General features: G+C 63.6%; 2 protein-coding genes across 4 annotated transcripts in view; one reads left to right on the top strand and one right to left on the bottom strand.

The window, feature by feature from the left end:
* Positions 1 to 18,265, top strand: part of LOC104300291 (coronin-7) — a 41,529-nt gene that overhangs the window by 23,032 nt on the left and 232 nt on the right. For 2 of the 3 annotated variants that reach the window (XM_054180491.1, XM_054180492.1), the window contains 19 exons: positions 11,037 to 11,091; positions 11,517 to 11,574; positions 11,674 to 11,819; positions 12,430 to 12,525; positions 12,606 to 12,740; positions 12,876 to 13,008; positions 13,092 to 13,267; positions 13,346 to 13,454; positions 13,554 to 13,640; positions 13,741 to 13,883; positions 14,187 to 14,291; positions 14,394 to 14,479; positions 14,557 to 14,698; positions 14,811 to 14,900; positions 14,990 to 15,106; positions 15,176 to 15,311; positions 15,429 to 15,520; positions 15,617 to 15,703; positions 15,778 to 15,964. In XM_054180491.1, coding sequence (XP_054036466.1) covers positions 11,037 to 11,091; positions 11,517 to 11,574; positions 11,674 to 11,819; positions 12,430 to 12,525; positions 12,606 to 12,740; positions 12,876 to 13,008; positions 13,092 to 13,267; positions 13,346 to 13,454; positions 13,554 to 13,640; positions 13,741 to 13,883; positions 14,187 to 14,291; positions 14,394 to 14,479; positions 14,557 to 14,698; positions 14,811 to 14,900; positions 14,990 to 15,106; positions 15,176 to 15,311; positions 15,429 to 15,520; positions 15,617 to 15,703; positions 15,778 to 15,783 — 1,999 coding nt within the window. In that variant the 3' untranslated portion in view covers positions 15,784 to 15,964. Of the gene's footprint in view, positions 1 to 11,036; positions 11,092 to 11,516; positions 11,575 to 11,673; positions 11,820 to 12,429; positions 12,526 to 12,605; positions 12,741 to 12,875; positions 13,009 to 13,091; positions 13,268 to 13,345; positions 13,455 to 13,553; positions 13,641 to 13,740; positions 13,884 to 14,186; positions 14,292 to 14,393; positions 14,480 to 14,556; positions 14,699 to 14,810; positions 14,901 to 14,989; positions 15,107 to 15,175; positions 15,312 to 15,428; positions 15,521 to 15,616; positions 15,704 to 15,777; positions 15,965 to 16,866; positions 16,952 to 17,523; positions 17,664 to 18,073; positions 18,140 to 18,265 lie in introns of those variants that run through there. The other variant, XM_054180493.1, reaches the window with a different exon arrangement.
* Positions 678 to 10,219, bottom strand: VASN (vasorin). Its single transcript, XM_054161290.1, has 3 exons — positions 10,171 to 10,219; positions 9,419 to 9,821; positions 678 to 4,614 (listed from the first exon to the last, which is right to left on the bottom strand). The coding sequence occupies exons 1-3, from the start codon at positions 10,217 to 10,219 to the stop codon at positions 2,583 to 2,585; spliced, it is 2,484 nt and encodes an 827-aa protein (XP_054017265.1). The 3' UTR covers positions 678 to 2,582.

Below are 18,265 nucleotides of genomic sequence, written 5' to 3'. Positions count from 1 at the left end.
CATGAAACCGGTGGCTCCTCATTGAGTGGCTCCTGGCCGGGGTGCTGGGATGCTGGCCCCACTGGGATCGCATAGTGAGAGGGATTGGTTTTGGGTTCATTTCAGGGGGTTTTGCAATCTCTCCCCAGCGCTGATTCAGCTCACAGGAATTAGCAGCACCACACAATGTGCCGCCCAGAGCCGCTGCTGGCGTGCGCTGGGGCTGGCAGCGGCCAGCGGGACTTTTGTGCTCCAGTTCGGGGCTGGAAGGGAACATTTTGAGCACTGCCTGGGTGCAGATGTGGGCACTGGGGGGGGTATCCAAGCTCCACAGGGTGCTGAATCCTGGTTACAGCATTCTCACCCCCCTTGGTGTCAAGGGTGAGCCTCACTGCCCCTCCTGTGCTGCTCCCCCCACCGCCCAGCTGAGCCACCCTTGGCTCTGGTCTCCCCAGCTGCACCGCACCTGCCCAAGCCAAACCCTGCTTTGCTCCTGCTGTGCCACAGTAGCCAGTGTGGTCACTTCGGAGCCGCTGGAAGCCCCTCAGCAGTAATGGAACCTGCTGAGGGGGTCCCCAATATCCCCAGCACATGGGCGTTCCTGGAAACCTCCAGCTAATTGTAACTGAACAAAATCACTTCATCAGGCAAAGGGCAGGTCATGAAGCTGGAGGGACAGCAAGTGGCCAGGAGGGAAGGGTCTGGAGGTCCCTTGTCACCCGGTGCCCATAGGGGGACACACCAGGGCTGACCCTGTGCCCGGCTGGGCTCGGGGGGCGGCAGCAGCGGCTGGCGGCACCAGGCACGAGGCCACAGCTCCGCCAGGGACTTCTCTTCTCCTCGCGGGGCTGGAAAATATACAAAGCTCGCAGCGAAAATATTTACACAGCAGCAATTTTCAGAGGAATTCGGGATGTTAATTTGAAAAATCTGTGGGGAGAGGACCACAATGGGCCCTTTGAGCAGGCAAGCGTGGCCACCGCACCGAGCAGCCCGCGCCGGCGAGGGGCCCCTCCTGCCTCTGCGCCGGCCCTAATGGGAGCCAGCCCTGCCGGAAGCCCACCTGGGAGCTGGGGGGGTGCCTCGCCAGACGCCCCCGCCGACACTCCACGCCCCTAATTGCATCCAGAGCCGTTCCCTCCCGCCCCGGAGCGAGCGGGACTGGGGTCAGGGCCGAATCCTGCACCGGAGCAAGGCCTCCCGAAGAGCCGGCGGTGCGGGCGGCAGCACGCGTGGCACGGCGGTGACCCCCGGCTTGGCTGGCGGCAGCCGCTGTACTTCAGCCCGGTTTTGCTCATTCTCTCCAAATCAAACATACCTCGGTGGGCACGGCCCCAACCTGGAAAATTCCAGGCTGAAAGATAAAGGATTGGAAAACGATTAAAACCAGAGGGTTGGAGCAGAACCCACTTGGCAGCGGGAACCTGCCGAGCGCCGGCTCCCAGCCCTCCCCGCCGGGGCCAGCGCACGGAAGCGGCTGTTCTAGGAGCCAGGGGCTCGCTGCAGGGGTGGCTACGGCTGTACCCCCTGTTTTGGGGGCACCAAGCAGGCTGACACGTATCCCTTTAGAGGTGCCGCTGCCGCCGGGGGTGGTGTTGGGAGGTCACAGAGGTTGGGCTGGGCTGTTTGTCCCGCAGCTGGCTCCGGAGCCATCTGGCAGGCAGGCAGGGATGAAGTAAGGCTGGATGATGCACAGGGCAGGGGCCGATTCAACACCCATGGCCTCTGTTTTGGGAACAACTCCTCAGCGCCCGCAGCCGGGGGCAGCACCCGGGGAGGGAGAAGCTCAGAGTAGGGGAAACTCCCCCTTCCACCACCCTGACTCATCCCGGCGCTCGCCAATAACAACGGGAGGACGCGACTGACCTTCCTGCTCCACCGCAGGGGACCCGTGCCCCTGCCTGCCACGGCCAGCGCCTGCAGAAGCGCTCGGGGCTACGCAGAGGTTTTCACTGGTGGTGTTTTAATTTTTTTCTTACAAAAAAGAAGACACCCTTCTGGTCTGCCTTACAAAAGGAGCTGTACACAAACCTGTACTAGAACGACGACGACAAAAAGGAAGAGTTTTCCCAGAAGAAATGGGAAGTAACCGTGTATAAATATCCTCTCCGAGTTCGTAAAGCTTCAATTCCCGGTTTGCCTGCTCGGTGCTTCCTTCGGCCCGGGGAGGTCCCGAGGGTCCCAGCACCTCGGCCAGGCCTGATTGTTCACATCGGCTTCCAGGGAGTTGGCAGCCATGGGCCACGCTCTGCTAAAGGACCCTTGTTACCAGCACGTGGGCGTCCCTTAGCCGAGTCACCGCAGCTTTGCTTTTAGCAGTAGCTAAAAAAAGCCCAGCCAAACCCCACATTAAAAGCCCAAACCCCCTCTTTTTCGCTGCCCACATTCTGTGTTGAGTCACAGAAACCAAGGCACTGACGGGAACACGAGCATCTCCTCCCAATGCCTGGCAGCCTCTCGGAAATTGCACATTATGGGTTTGGGGGTTTCTGCCTTAGTTTGGTTAACTCCTCACCATTCCTCACCCCAGAGGAACATGGCCAGGTGCTGGAGCTCACCCCTTGTCCATCCAGGTCTTGCCTGGCTGCCCCATCCCACCTGGTTCAGAAATAGGAGGGTTTGAGCCCTGGGGTGTTGTTGTTGCTGGGGTAGTGTGACTGCATGAGCGGCACCTCACACTCGCTGGAAAGCATGGCCGCCTCCGGCACCTTGTGGCCATGGCCACTCAGATTCCCGTTCTCCAGGCAGGCTTTCACCCCCTCCAGCTCCAGTGGGCCAGCCTCCACCCCGCTGCCGGCGTGCGCCTTGGCCCGGCGCTGCCGCCGGTAGTACATGCCAGCAGTCACCACCACCACCAGCAGCAGCGCAGCGGCCAGCGCAGGGACAATCATGAGGGCCAGGTTGCTGTCCTTGCTCTGGGTGACGGGCGAGTGCTGCTGGTGGCTGGCAGGCAAGGTCTGCGCCTCAGCGCAGTGCTCCTCCTTGGAGACCTTCTCTCCCAAGGGCCCGATGCAGACGCGGTAGGTGCAGTTGGGCTTCAGCGCCCGCACCGTGTACTCGGAGAGCGACGCCGGCAAGCGCAGCATCACTGGCCGCTTGTCTGGCCCAGAGAGGTTGCGGTAGCTCAAGCGGATGCCCTTCAGCTGGGCTTTGGACTGGACATAGTTCTGCAGGTCTACTTTGAGGGAGGTGCTGCTGACCTGGGCGATGCTGATCCGTCGGCTCGGTGGTGGGGCTGGCGTGGCCAGGGCTGGTGTCGTCCCCCTTGCCCCCACCTCACAGTACGTCCCAGTGAAGCCTGCTGGGCATAGGCACTCCAGGAGGTTTTGGGCGCCCAGGTGGCAAGTGCCACCATTCAGACACGTGCGAGGGGGACAGATGGGTGGGGGGGCGCTGGTGGGGGCTGGTGGCCTACTGAAGGGCACCAGCGTGGAGCTGGCCTGGGGGACTGTGGCCCCTGCTGTGGGAGCAGCGGTGCTGGGCTGCAGCACAGGCCAGCTGCTGGTGGGGAATGGTGCGGGTGGTGGCAGCGTCGTTGTGCGTGGTGTGGTGGTGGTGGTGGTGGTGATGGTGGTGGTGGTAGTGGGGCAGCCAAAGTCAGAGTACTGCAGGTGGTGGAGGAGCTTGCCAGAGTTTTTGGGAGGGAAGTGGCAGCGTGTCTCCTCAGGCCGCCGGAGGACCACGCTGCTGGCATTCACCCACTGCACCAGCCAGCTCATGGGGCAGATGCAGTTGAAGGGGTTGCCAGCGGCTGTCATGGCCCGAAGCCTGGGGAAGAAGCCAGAGAAATCCCGAGGGATGGTGTTGATGTTGAGGTTGCTGATGTCCAGCTCCTGGAGGTTGTGAAGGTTGTGGAAGTCCTCTGGCAGCAGCTGGGAGATGCGGGTGTTGCCAGCCAGACTGAGCTTGGTAAGGCTCCCGAGTCGCCGCAGCACTGCCGGCACATGCTCCAGCAGGTTGTCAGAGACATCCAGCTCGTGGAGGTTGTTCTGGGCCTGGAAGAGCTCCTCGTTTAAGCTGGTCAAGCCCAGCCCTGCAATCTTCAGGGACTCGATGTTGACAGCATGGAAAGCCCCTGGTGTGATGGTGGAGATCTTGTTCCAGCTGATGTCCAGCAGCAGAAGGTTGGGCAGGTCGAGGGGGGGCACAGCCCGGAGCTGGTTGTTCTGCAGCTTCAGCTCCAGCAGGTTCTCCAGCGTGTCAAAGGCAGCAGCGTGGATGTGCTGGATCCTGTTCTTCTGCAGGTAGAGCCGCTCCAGCAGCCGCAGCCCGTGGAAGGTCTCATTGGTGATCTCCTGCAGCTGGTTGGAAGACAGATCCAAGTTGACAAGCTCTGTCAGGGGCTGAAAGATGTTTCTCTGGATGGTGGTGATCTTGTTTTGCGAGAGGTCCAGGAGCTGGAGGGCGGGCAGGCCTGTAAAGCTGTCCTCGTTGAGCGTCGTGATGCCATTCTCAAAGACATAGAGGGAGAGGGTGTTGGGGGGCAGCCCCTGAGGCACGGTGTGGCCCCGTCTGGCCGCGCACAGGATGGTCTTGGGGTCCTGGCACTGGCAGCCCGCAGGACATGCCCCAGCCAGCCCCATGGGGGCCCAGAGAAGCAGCGTGCAAATGATCAGCTGCTTCATGGTGTCAGCTCTGTGGGAGAGAGAAACCCAGCCAAGGTTAGGGACTTCCAAGGTTAGACTCTTCCAGGGGGTTACCCTGGGCTGGCAGGGCTGTGGGGTGCCTCAGACACCCACCAGACTGCCCATGCACCACTGTTGGCATGCAAGAACCATCTACCCATGTCCTGCCAGGGACCCTCTGGCCCCAAAGGGACCATGGAGGGAGTGGGAAAGTCCCAAGAGGGCTCCTGTCTCCTCTGCACTGCTGCAGCAAGGACAGAGCTGGCAAGAGTGAAGCCACATGCAGGCTGCTCCTCCCCAGCCCCCAGCACAGTGGAACCTTTGCACACTCCAGGCTCTACCATGAGCCACGTCCCACCAGTTTTGGCCTGGCATCTTGGTACCGTCTCCACTGGGACACAGGCTCCCCCAAAATTCCTGGTCGTTCTGGCAGGTTGCAAATCAGTTCCTGCCCAGATCACTGGTAGCACAGCAATCCTTGATACGGCCTGGGTACAGCCTGTGGGACCAAATGAACTGGGTGCTCCCTTGTCCCCACTATGCCCATCAGAGCCAGCTGTGTCCCCTCAGAGTCCCAGGGCTTGTACTTGCCCAAAGCTTGCTCCTGTCTCCTGGGTGCCCTAAGTCACTTCACTGTTCCCCTCCCTGCTGGCACCTTGGTGATCCCCCCGTGTCCCTTGGAGACTGGCACAGCAGAGATTGAGGACAGAATGCTCTTGGGGTAAGCAGGGCTGTCATCAGCCCTGCCCCAGCCCTGCTGTGGGTGCCTGGCCGATGTCACAGCTGGCTGTGCCCCACAGCGCTGGCTCTTCTCTCAACTCCATCTTTCAGCTCTTTTAATAACACTCTTAATTAGCACAGGCCAGGCCAGGGACTCACTGTCTCTGCCACCCCATCTCAGGGGCACTGAGGGGGTAACAGAGGCGGGGGGTCCCTGGGCAGGGAAGAGGCAAACTGCCCTGGGCTGTTGGAGGTGGGAGTGCTGCCAGCACCTTGACCCGCCAGCCCCCTCCCCAATCCTGGCGTCATCTCCTCCTCCCCTGCGCCGAGCTGCAGACACACTCCCTGCCCTGGCTGGCGGAGGGGCCCCGGCCATGTGCGGGGGGCTGCCGGGTCGCGCAGCAGCACGTGCCGCCTGCCCTGCCGCTGCGGGGGGCCCTGGCCGGTGCCGGGGTGCCACGGCCTGCACGGAGAGCTGGAGGGGAGTCTGGACTGGTGCTGTGTCCCCTCTCCCTCAGTGTGGCCCCAGCCAACCGAGCCGCCCTCCCCCTCCCCGTGCCTGAGGGACAATAGCGCTCACCCACAGCCGGACAGGGTTAACACAGCAGACAGCTCTCCCCCAGCTGGATCCCCCCAGGGTGGGGTACACCCGAGGGTGGGGTTCACCCGAGATGCTGGGCAGGGTCACCACAACTGCCTGAGTCACTTGGCCCGACCAGCCCTGCCCTGCCGTGACCTGTGCCGTCAGCCTGACACCACGGAGGAGCTGTGCTGTGTCACAGGGGGTCATCATCAGCCCCACAACAGTGGGGAAGAGCTCTGCTGTCCACCAGGGGTCCACTGTCATTGAGTCCACCCACTGGCACCCCCATATCAGCCCCCAGCCCTCTCATCAATGCCACTGCTGGGTCCTGCCACAGTCCCACATCACAGCCGGGCCATCAGTACCCAGCACAAGGGCCAAACAGAGCCAAAATAGTATCATGGAGCCCTTGTGAAGCACTTTTGGGAGCTAAGCGAGCAGACCCGGCACCCCTCACCACCATGACAGCCCTTGAGGTGGCTCTGGTAGCTGAAGGGTTGTGGCCGGCAAGTAGAGCCCTGGGCACAGGGTGCTGACCATGCTGTCAGTGCCACCGCTGTGCCAGGACACCCGGGTGGGCAGTGCCGGAGCAGGGCCAGGCTTGCGGGAGGCTGGCGAGGCCGGGGCTGGTTTTGCAATGCCAGGGTCGGGTTTCGCTGACGTGTCCCGCGCTGCAACCAGCTGCTGACTCCAAATCTCTCTCTCGTCCCTTTAATTACGCTGGCATTTCCTCCCTGCCTGCCAGGCTCCCGGCTCCCCGGGGCAGGTTCGGCTGGCCGGGCCACGGCCACGCATCCCTGCCTTGCCACGAGCGCCAGGCAGGCTGCTCCGCCCGCACGCCTCCGCCACCTCGGCATCACCCTGCTCCCCCGGCACACGCCGGCAGCCCGCCCGCGTCACCTCCCCGCCCGGGCACTGCTGGAGGCAGAGAGGAGTTAACCCGGCCCAGGTTCACGGAGGGCTCATCCCTCTGAAAAAAGCGGGGGCAGGGGAACAGCCTCTCCCACATGCCAGAGGGGTCCCCAAGTGCGGAAAGGGGGCCCCGGTTGTGCTGAAGGTGTTAGGACCGCCCTGCCAGCAGCCTGCTGCTGCCTTGGCCGGGCTCCCCTGCGCCTGCACCGCAGATATTTGCCGAATTATTCATATTTTCCGGCTGCGGGGAGGATCTGGGCTCGGATTCCCCCAGTCCCGGCTCAGCCTTTCCCTGCCAGCCTGCTGAGGTGGGAGTGCTGTCCCTTTTCCCTTCCCTGCCTGCAGCCCCCTGGGCCAGGCCATCCTGTCCCACTGCCTGCCCAGGATGAAGGACTGGGCAGGGGACACCCTGCTTTACACCCACCACGTTTTAGGGATAGTCTGATGCTGTCCCCGTGCCACAGGGCAACATCTGCCCAGGACAGGCTGTTGGAGCCCACCCAGGGGTCCCAGCCCTTCCCTGTTGCTCAGGGATTTGGCCATTCTCTCTGGGGAACTCGTCACGGCCGGGATGTCCCTTCCCACACCAGCGATGGAGGCCCTGCAGCCAAACAAAGCTGCTGTTGTTGCCGGTAGGCCACCGAGCTGGTGGGCTGCAGCGCGGGCAGGACGGAGCCCCGCGCTAAGCCGTGCCCGGGGCTGCGTCTCTGTCACCGCAGGCAAGGACACGGTGCCTTCCCCAGGCGGGATGCCAACACCGTTTCCCTCACGCTCCTCCAAAACAAGCCCATGTCAGCACGTGCCCCCTCCCGAGACCCAGCCGGGGGGACGCAGGATTAAGCCTTTTAATCCTCCTCCCCTTCAACCCACCCTGTGCCACTGCAGCTCCCACCTCCTCCCGGGCTCCCCTCCCTATTTAATTAAAGTTTCCACAGCAGCCCCGGAGGAATGCAGGCCTGGTTATTGCATTCCCCAGGGTGCTCGCCGGCCCCTCCATCCCGCTCCTGCCCCTTTGACCCGACCGCGCTCCCCGGCTCAGGTGCCGGCAAGGAGAAAAACCAGCAGAGCCGCTTTACCGGCAGCCAAAGCGCCCGCGGAGGAAGCCAGACGCTGGCGGAGGTTGGGAGGAGGCCGGCGATGCTGCCACGCGTGGCCCGGGCAGCACGGGCAAGATTCCTACGGCGTGACTGGGGTGACCGCGGCTGTCCCCGAGCGCTTCCTCTTGCCGCGTCCCGCCGGCAGAGCCAGCCGGGCAAGCAGCACTTGCATCAGGGCCACCCGGCCAGGCCACCCGGCCTTGGCGTGGTGCGGGGGAAAATAGTAATTAGTGTCATCCTTGATGGCGGCACTGCCCATGTGGGCAGCAGCACGGCCCTGGCTAGGTCAGCCCAGTCTGGCGGCCCCGCTCCTAGCAGGGTGAGCTCTGCCAGTGTGGGGCACGTTGGCATTAGCGGCTGTATGAGGGAGATATGAATGGAGGTCATCGGTTGGGAAGAGAGCCGAAGTGGAGCATCTTTGCTGGGAGGCACTGACTTTTGTGGCAGCTGCCAACCCAGATGGAGAGTGCCAAGCATGGGAAGGGACGCTTACACCGCAGTGGCCCAAAGCAGCACCTAGAGAGGGTAACAAGGACCACCACTCCCCAGTGCACACCAGGTGACGAAGCACACAGGGAACTGGCAGCAGGAGAAGCAGTGGGGTATCCCCGCCGGCCCACAGCCAGGTTGGCCGGTGGCCCTGCTGGCACCCTTCCCTCTGTGCCAGCCGGGAGGGAATTCCTTGTCAGCAATGCCCAGGGACCCCACTCGGCCCCACAGCGGGTCAGCAACCCAGGACGCTAGCTCCTGGGGACAGGCAAGGCAAGGGCAGCCAAACCCCACCCTGGCTGAGCCCTCGGTGAGGAGAATGGTGGTGGACACCACTGCCAGGGGCTCCCACTTCTGCCTGATCCCAAAGAGCGAACCCTGCTGCCATGTCTGCTGGGACAGGGCGAGCACAGATGGACCCAGGAGTGTGCCAGTCCCATGGGGATCCTGGTGCCCTTCTGTTGAGAGAGTGGGTCACAGCCACTAGCCACAGCTGGAGGGAGCTGAGCTTCACATCGGCCCCAGCCACATCTCTCTTCCCCACGATGGGAGCGGTACCAGACTGGGGTCCTCGGGGCAGACTCCAGCACATACCATGGCAGGACAGGCACAGGCTGGGACAGCAGACCCCGGACCCTGCCTGCAGCCCTGTCCCCGCGTCTGTACGCCAGCCTGGCCAAGGCCTCGTCACCAGTCAGGGCAGTGGTCAGCCGGCTGCCCCCTGGCTCAGCCAAGGCCTTGAGGGCAGCAGAGCACACCGACCCCTAGCCGAGGCCTGGAGCGAGGTGCTGTCCCCGGGTGCCCTGCCTGTGACCGGTGTTTGGGTGACAGCCTGTCACCCGGGAAGGCAGCCGGCCCTGGGTGCCCCACGGCTTAGCCCGGGCCCACCGGGACCCCGGGGCCGGCCGCCCCCCTGAGCCCCAGGGGGCACGGCGGAACCCCGTCCCGCCGGTGGGCCAGACCCGTGGCGAGGGGCGGGCCGGGTCAGCGACGACCGAGGCCGCGGGACTCACCGGGGCCGTTCCGAGCGAGACCGGGCGGTCAGTGCATGGCGGCCGGGCGGGCACTCCCCTCTCTGGCGGCGCTGGGCGCGGGGAGCGGCTTTAAAAGCGCGGAGGGTGGGACCTGTCCTCCCGCCGCCTCCCCATTGGCTGCTGGTAACAGGGGAGGCGGGGCGAGTACGCCCAGACCCGGAGGCTCCGCCCCTTGCGCACCTGGGGCCCGACGCAGGGCGGGGCCGCCGGGACCCCCGGGACCTCCCGGGGAGCCCCCCGAGCCACAGGGACCCCCTTACAATTTCAAGACCCCCCGAGTCACCGGGACCTCCAGGACCCCTGGCGGCTCCAGGACCACCGGAATCACAGGGGCCCCCGGGACCCCCTAGAATCACATGGCCCTCTGCATCCTCAGGGTCCCCTTGGAGCCACAGGGACCCCTAAGACCCCTGGCAGCTCCACGACCTCCGGCAGTTCCAGGACCCCCATAATCAGCTCCCGGAACCCCCTAGAGTCACAGGAGCCTCTGCAACCTCAGGGCCACCCAGAGTCACAGGGACCCCTAAGACCCCTGGCAGTTCCAGGACCCCAGAATCACAGGGACCCCCAGGAATCCCAGATTCACAGGGAGCTGTGCAGCCTCAGGGCCTCCCAGAGTCACAGAGACCTCTTGAGACTTCAGGGGTCCCCAGCATCTCAGAAACCCCTAGGACCTCTGGGACCTCCAGCACCCCAGGGCTCCCCAAGAGTTTTGGGGATCCCTGGCAAACCTGGTAACACCAGGGGCTGGGCGTCCTTGGCACCCCCAAAGACCTCCATATCGAGAGTGTCCAGGGTAACCAGAGACTTCAGCACCCCTGGGCCCCAGTGCCCTGGTACCTCAGGAACACCAGCATCTGCAGAGCCCCAGCCACCAAGGCTCAGTGGGTGGCTTTCATGGGGCTAACCCCATGCCCCGGCGACAGCAGAGCTGTGCCAGGTGCTGCGGTTTGGCACCATGAGGGTGGCGCAGGCCAGGCTGGGACAACCAGGCACCCAGAGTGCCTTTGTCCCAGCCCTGAGCCCCAGCAGTGGTGGCAGTGATGGTGACCACAGCTTGGCAGGTGACTCCAGTGCCTGCCACAGCCACCTTGGGTGATGTTTGCCAACCCTGTGCCAACTGGTCCCGAGGCAGGACGTCACCAAGTGCCCTTCCAGGCATTGTCCCCTCCAGCCACCCAGCACCCTCTGGGACAGGATGCAGGATGAGGAGTAGAGCCATGCTCCAGCTGGCACAGCCCCGACCACAGGGCACTCCTGGGGCTGGCTGGCACAGCAGGTGCCAGGGGTGTGCCATGCACTCATCTCAAACTGGCCAAGCCGGCCTGGCAGGCCCCAGGGCTGCCCTTTAGGTGCTGGTGGCTTCCCCGAGCAGGGCTGGGTTCCATTGCAGGGCACAGGGTACAGGACTGGGAGTGGATTGCCCCATGGCTGGGCATAGCACCTCATTGGGCACAACAGAGGCAGGGCCTGATCCTGCCCTGTGCTGCCCCAGGACAGAGCTTGGGGCAGGCAGGGAAGGTGCAGGAACCATCCCTAAGACCCTCAGGGTGCTGTGCCAATGGGTGCCCTGCTCAGCGCCCTCCTTCTCTCACAGGGGGGCCATCCCGTTGTACGATGCCGACACTGGACTGCTGGTGCTGGCGGGCAAGGTGGGGTGCCATGGCAGCGGGGGGCAAGAGGGGATAGGAGAGTGCAGAAGCTGGGTACAGGAAGGGTACAGGGAGGTCCATGTGGGCAGGGAGGGGTTCAGCAGGAGGATGCAGAGGAATGCAGGGGTTGTGGTGGGGTGCAGAGAGGTGTAGGGGGATGCAGGGGGTGCAGCAGGGTGCAAGAGGGTACAGGAGGGAGTGTGTGGGTGCAGCAGGGTACAGGAGGGCACAGGAGAGTGTAGCAGGGTGTAGCAGGGCACATGAGGATGCAGTCAGGTGCATGTGGGTGCAGTGGGGTACAGAAGGGTACGGGGGAGTGTAGTGAGGTGCAGCAGGGTGCATGTGGGTGCAGTGGGGTGCATGCATCTGTGGTGGGTGCTCCCCACGGATGCATTCATGCCCCATCCCCTGCACCTCTCTCCCAGGGAGAAAACCTCCTGTACTGCTTCGAGGTGGCACCTGCGCAGCTGTCGCTCACCCAGGGTAAGCAGGATGAATCTCATGCCAGGGTCCTGGCAGCCCCAGGCGGGTCTCACCCCTGCCCACGCTGCCTGCCCCACGGCCACCCCGCCTGTCTTGCAGTGACCCAGTGCCGGACGGAGGGCAGCACACGGGGCCTGGCCGCCGTGCCGCGCCTGGCGCTCGACGTCATGGCCTGCGAGGTGCTGCGCGTCCTGCAGCTCACCGATACCGCCCTCGTCCCCATCAGCTACCTGGTGCCGCGCAAGGTACAGCGGGGCTGGGCATGGCGCCGTCACCAGGGCCTGGGACCATCTCGTGACTGACGCCTCACTGGCACTGGGTGGCAAAGGGCGCATGGGTGCAAGGGGAGTCTAGTCTCCAGCTGGGGGAGGGCTGGAGAGGAGGTCACACCTGGGTGCTGATAGTGGGTAGTGGAGCAGGAGGGTGGGTGCTGGGTGCTGGCTTTGGGATGCCAGGTGCTGTGTGCAAGGTGCTGGAGGCTGTGAATTAGGTTCTGAGAGGCGCAACCTAAGTGCTGGGTGCTTCAGATGTTTGAAATTTGGGTGCTGGGTCGTGGAGTCTGGGTGCTGGAGAGAGGATCCTGGGTGCCAGATCCAGCACACTGGGTGCTTAAAGCTGGAGGCTGGGTGCATTCAGGGGTGCATGAGGCAGCCCAGTGCCAGGCAGTGTCTGACACCTACAGGCTTCAGCAGGCAGCTTGCAGGGATGGGGCTGTGGCTCATAGCCTGCTGGGGGAGTGTCTAGGGGTGCCAGGGACTACCCATGGGTGCCCCAGCTCTGGCAGTGCCAGCTGGCAGCAGGATGGGTCCGTGTGGTTTTGGGGACATTTACCTTGCCCTGCCCCTTCTCCCACAGTCTGTGCAGGACTTCCATGAGGATCTGTTCCCTGACTGTGTCGGGACACTGCCAGCCACCAATGCCCAGGCCTGGTGGGCAGGGGACAGCCAGCAGGTCAGTGTCACCCAGGGGGGTGTCCTCACCAGTGGCATTGTCAGGGGCTGCCCCCTGCCCACTGCTCTGCCCACTGGCAGGTGAGGAGGGTGAGCCTGCACCCTGCCCGGAGACCCACCGAGACCTTCACCTCCCCGGTCATTGTGGACACCCGGCTGCAGACAGCTGACACCGGCCCCACCAGCACCGATGCCAACACCGACACTGACCAGAGCGTGAGCACCTGGGCTGCTAGGGAGTGTGCCAGGGATGCCAGGGGCTTGAAAGGTCCCTGTCACCCTCGTCCTGCAGGAAAAGAGTTGAACTAGTACTCCAGCACCTTCTGTCCCCCTTTTCTCTCTCTCCCATAGGAGGCCAGTGATTACTCCTTGCCATCCTCCCTGGCCTCGCCGGGCAGTGCCACCACATCCCTCTCGGCCAGCACTGGCCCCTCCAGTGGCTTTGCCAGCAGCCCCAGCCAGAAGTCACTGCAGAACATTTTGGGTGAGCAGGCAGAGAAGTGGGCTCAGTGTCCCTGTGCTGGGGGAGGACACCCAGGGCACTCACGCCTCCCCTGCCTGTGCCAGGGCCCAGCTCCCGCTTCCGGCACGCGCAGGGCAGGGTGCTGCACCGCGACAGCCACCTCACCAACCTGCCAGGGCTCAGCCTCACCACGCCGGGCGAGTGCGACGGCTTCTGCGCCAACCAGCAGCGCGTCGCCCTGCCCCTGCTCTCCGCTGGTGGCCAGATCGCTGTCCTTGAGGTACCCCAGGCACGGCACGGCGGCCAACAGGGCACTGGTGGGTGCGGTGCAGTGACCCTCCCCGGCTCTCTCCTGCAGCTTTCCAAGCCTGGCCGTCAACCTGACGCAGCCGTGCCCACCATCCAGAACGGTGCAGCTGTGGCTGACCTCTCCTGGGACCCCTTTGACCCGCGGCGCCTCGCTGTCGGTACGTGTGCCGAGCCCAGGGAGAGCACCGGGCTGTTTGCCGGCACCGGGCTCTGCAGATCACCACGCTAACCACGGCCCATCCATTCTGGTGCCACAGCGGGAGAAGATGCCAAGATCCAGCTGTGGCGAATCCCTGAGGGAGGATTGCAGGGGACACTGCAAGAGCCTGAAGCTGTCCTCCGAGGTGAGTGGCACATAAGGAGGTATATCCAGCACCCTACCTGGGGACAAGCCAGCCTGGTGTTGCCCTGTGGGAACAGCCACACGCCGCTCGCCCTTACCAGGTCACACGGAGAAGATTTACTCCATCCGCTTCCACCCCACGGCCTCCGACCTCCTGGTTTCCTCCTCCTATGACATGACGGTGCGGATCTGGGACCTGAGCGCTGCGCAGGAAGCCTTGTGCCTGCAAGGACACACCGACCAGGTTAGGGGTGACACGTCTGGGGACACGCATGAGAAACTTTTTTGGTTCATATTTTGAGTCTTTACTTTTACCACTGGAACCTAGGGGAGATGAATTAGCTTTGAGGTTGGCTTTTCTGAAACGACAGCTGTGTGAAGGCAGCGCTCAGAAACACATTGGCAGAAGGGCCTTCTGCAACGAGTGCCAAAGAAGGCCCCGAGTTCTGTGTCCGAGTATTAGTCTCCCTGTTTTTCCTATGACACCCCAAGGGTGCACTTGGCCAGGTAGAGAACTGCATGGCGGGCATAATATGTGTCTCCCCAGATCTTCAGCCTGGCTTGGAGCCCTGATGGGAAGAAGCTGGCAACAGTGAGCAAAGACACACGATTACGGCTCTACGAGCCACGGCGCAGCACTGAGCCTCAGCAGGTATGATGGTGGTGGTGGGGACAGCATCCCCCACCCTGCAGGCACCTGCCCGTCCCCCCCCAGCTCTCTCCAAGCAGGCAGTGTGACCTTGACCCCACACAGGAGGGTCCAGGACCTGAGGGGGCCCGTGGAGCACGCCTGGTTTGGGTTTGCAGCGGTGACTATCTGCTAGTGTCCGGCTTTGATAGGTAAAGGTAGGAGGAATACACTGGGGTGGGGGTCCCTAAGGGACACCTTACCCACCCATATTGTCACCTCCCCACAGTCGAAGCGAGAGGAGGATCCTCCTGTACCGGGCACAGGCTCTACCCGACGGACCCTTGTCTGTCCTCGGCCTTGATGTGGCCCCATCCACCCTCCTGCCCTTCTATGACGAGGATACCAGTGTTGTTTTCCTCACTGGCAAGGTGAGGGCTTCACCACCAGAAACAAACAACGGGGGATGCCAATGTACACCACCCCAGCAGCGTGAAGGAACTCTTCGTGCACCCCTGACAACCTGTCTTTCTCCATCCTCAGGGTGACACCAGAGTCTTCCTCTACGAGGTGACACCTGAGCCCCCCTATTTCCTCGAGTGCAACAGCTTTGCCTCCAGTGAGCCCCATAAGGTAAAAGGGAAGCCCACTGGGGCTGTGCTGCCTCTCTGTGCTCCCCCTGCCTACACTGCCAGGCCCTGCTCACACCTCTGCCCCATCAGGGCTTTGTCTTCCTGCCCAAAACGGTGTGTGAGGTGAGGGAGGTGGAGTTTGCCCGGGCGCTGCGCCTGGGGCAGAGCACCCTTGAGCCGGTGGCTTTCCACGTGCCACGCATCAAGGTAGGTGATGGGCAGCTTGGGGTGGCAGAGGAGGCAGGGGAGCCTGCTGAGCATCCCTTGCCTCCACAGAAGGAGTATTTCCAGGATGATATCTACCCGATGACTCGAGTCTGGTGGGAGCCGGCCCTCAGTGGCAGCACCTGGCTGGCTGGGCAGGACGGGAAGCAGCGTCTGGTCAGCCTGCGCCCGGCAGACATGACACCAGGTAGGTGTGGAGGGGCTGGGCGAGGGCCCCAGGCCCGCGGGGACCACTGTACGGGGGAGTGTGTGTGTGAGCCGCTGAGCAAAGGCCTCCTACCCCACGGCAATGCTGCTCTCCCAGTGAGCGAGGCCCCAAAAGAGGCTCCAGCACGGAAGTTTGTCCCTGCGTCTGTTTACCTGGAAGAGAAGTCTGATGAGCAGAAGAAGGAGGAGGTGGGTGCTGGGGCACGCCGGGACTGTCCTGTTGTTGGATACCTGAGCTTAGTGGCAATTCCCCAAGCCTCACGGCTCTGCTCCGCCTCCCTGCAGCTCCTGAGCGCCATGGTGGCCCGGATGGGCAACCGGGACGACCCACTGCCCCAGGACTCCTTCGAGGGTGTGGACGAGGACGAGTGGGTAGGTGCTGGGGCAGAGGATGGCTGACTGGTCACACCCGGCCATGCCCTTCACCCCCACCGGGCCTCCCGCAGGACTAGGCCAGACCCTGGCACACCGAGGACCACTCAGGGACCCCCGGACCCGGCCGGGCAGGGAGAACGAAGAGAAGGAAGAAGCGCGACGGGCCATGGGGAGACGCGGTGGGACTTTGGACCGGTCCCTGCACCGGGCCGGGCCGGGCAGCAACGCCAGGCCCAATGCTGCCGCGGGCAGGCCCCGCTATTAAAGCCACTGCACCAACACTTGCCTCCTGCCGTGATTCTGGGACGGGGGAGGGAAAACCGTAGACGGGAGAGCTGGGGACAGGGGCGGGCACACAAAAGGGACTAAGACCGCGGGTAGGCCGCGGCCTGGGCCCGGGCCGCTCCCTGTGCGCATGCGCGGCGCAGCCCCGCGCTCACCCGGCAGGTCCTCCCGGGCTGAATGACCACCAGGGGGAGCTGCTGGCACTGCGGAGAGCTGCTCCGTCCCGCGCCGCCATCATCTCGGTGGCTGCCGTGACCTTCGCTCTTTGACCCCGTGACCGCTGGGGGCGGAAGCGGCGGCGTGGACATGGTGAGAAGGGACGGGGAGGCAGGGCTCCAGCGGGACATGGCCCAGGGACAGACGGAAAGGGCCCGGGGAGCGTGACAGGACCCGAGGAGGCGGAGGACGGGGCCGGGCAGCACCCGGGTGCGGAAGGACGGGGCCAGCGAAGAGGGGACCCGGCCCGGGGGTGCGGAGGACCGGGCTGGGCAGACCACGAGAGTGGGGGAACAGTGTCCGAGGAGGCGACACAGGGCTTGGGGGCGGACGGACAGGGTCTGGGTCAGAGGGAAGGGCCCGTGAAGACAGGGTGATGCTGGGGAGGGGCTGGGGCCGAGGGAAGTACGAGGAGGCTGGTTCTGGGGAGATAGAGCCTGAGGAGGGAGGACAGGGCTGGGGCTGGAGCTGGGGCTGAGCGGGGCTGTGCTTGAGCCGGGCCGCGGCATGACATGGGCGAGGGAGAGCCAGGACGGAGCAGGGGATGGAGAGAGGTGACAGAACTGCAGCTGTGCAGGGTTCGAGTAGAGGTGACAGGACAAAGGCCTGAGCTGGGGGACAGGACTCAGGGTGGCTGTGACAGCAGGGTGTCCCCACAGGCCAAGTACCTGGCACAGATCATCCTGGTGGGGGCCCAGGTGGTCGGGCGGGCCTTCATGCGGGCACTGCGTCAGGAATTAGCAGGTAGGAGCCCAGCTGCCACACTTGGCCCAGGGTGCTGCTCCCTGGGCACTGCACAGCATTGCCACCGCCTTCCCCAACCCCTTTCCCAGGGCACCCCATTGCTCCCAGTCCCCCAGGGCTGTGCCCAGAGAGGACACTAGCTAGCCTTGTTGCAGGGTGATAGTAAGCACCTGCATCCTGGTGACAACCTAATGGCATTTTAGCTCAGGCTGGACTCCCAGCAGCCATCCCAGATACAAGCATGGACCCAGTACCACTGCCAGGCTCTGAAACATGCCAGCAGCCCCAAAGGGCAGGGCAGGGTGATCCTTCAGAACATGACAGCCCCAGTGCTGCCTGCATCTCGGCTTGCTGAGGCCAGTGGCAGCAAATGGGTGCCCCCTGCTTCCTACCACCTCCCCAGCACCACAGACCTCACCCGGGCAACCCACCACAGTGAGGAGGGCAGAAGGGTGAAAGTGATCTGAGCACCTTGGAGCTCACAGGCTTTGATGATCAGTGTCTACCTGAGGCCTGGGGGTGCCTGGGGGGGCAGTGCTGGGGGGTCTCCCACATTCCATGTCTTTGGGCAGCGAGCCGAGCAGCAGCAGATGCACGAGGGCGCTCGGAGAGGCCCCAGTCTGCCGCCGCCTCCAGGATCACTGGCATCAGCCTCCAGGAAGCTCAGCAAATCCTCAACGTCTCGAACCTCAACCCAGAAGAGATTCAGAAGGTAGAGACTCTTTCAAAGCTGGGGATAGATAGTATCAGCAGGGCCCTGCCCTCTCCCATGGCTGCTGCTTGGCATGTGGGTGACAGCTGGTTCCTAGAAGGATTGTGGGTGCTGTCCTGGGCCCAGTTGATCTGAGTTTGAGGTTTCCCTGCCCCAATTGGAGGAGCATGGTGGCAGCTCATGGGCATTATCTGATTGCTGGGCTCAACCCCTGTGTTTGTTGCTTGGAGAATGGCACATAGGCTCCCTGGAAGCATCCACCTGACCCTATGGGGTTCAGGCAGAACCAGCTGTGTCCCCACAATCACACTTGTCACCCCTGCTCACGCCTCTGTGGGAAGCAGGAGGTTGTTGGGATTGGGAGACGTGGAGGGCAGAGATGAATCTGACAGGAAGCTTCTCTTTGGCAGAACTATGACCACTTGTTCAAGGTGAACGACAAGTCGGTGGGAGGCTCATTCTACCTGCAGTCCAAGGTGAGCACAAGGAGAGGAAGGAGGAGCTGTGCTGGCCCCCAGCCCTGCCCTGGCATCATTCCCTACCTGGGATTTGGGAGAGGCAGGCCCTGAGCATCACTGCAAGTGAGACAGGGATGGGGCAGC

The sequence above is a fragment of the Dryobates pubescens genome, chromosome 4 (assembly GCF_014839835.1).
Source record: "Dryobates pubescens isolate bDryPub1 chromosome 4, bDryPub1.pri, whole genome shotgun sequence".
NCBI lineage: Eukaryota > Metazoa > Chordata > Aves > Piciformes > Picidae > Dryobates > Dryobates pubescens.
The sequence above is the reverse complement of the archived record's forward strand: the minus strand, read 5'-3'. Positions and strand labels throughout refer to the sequence as shown.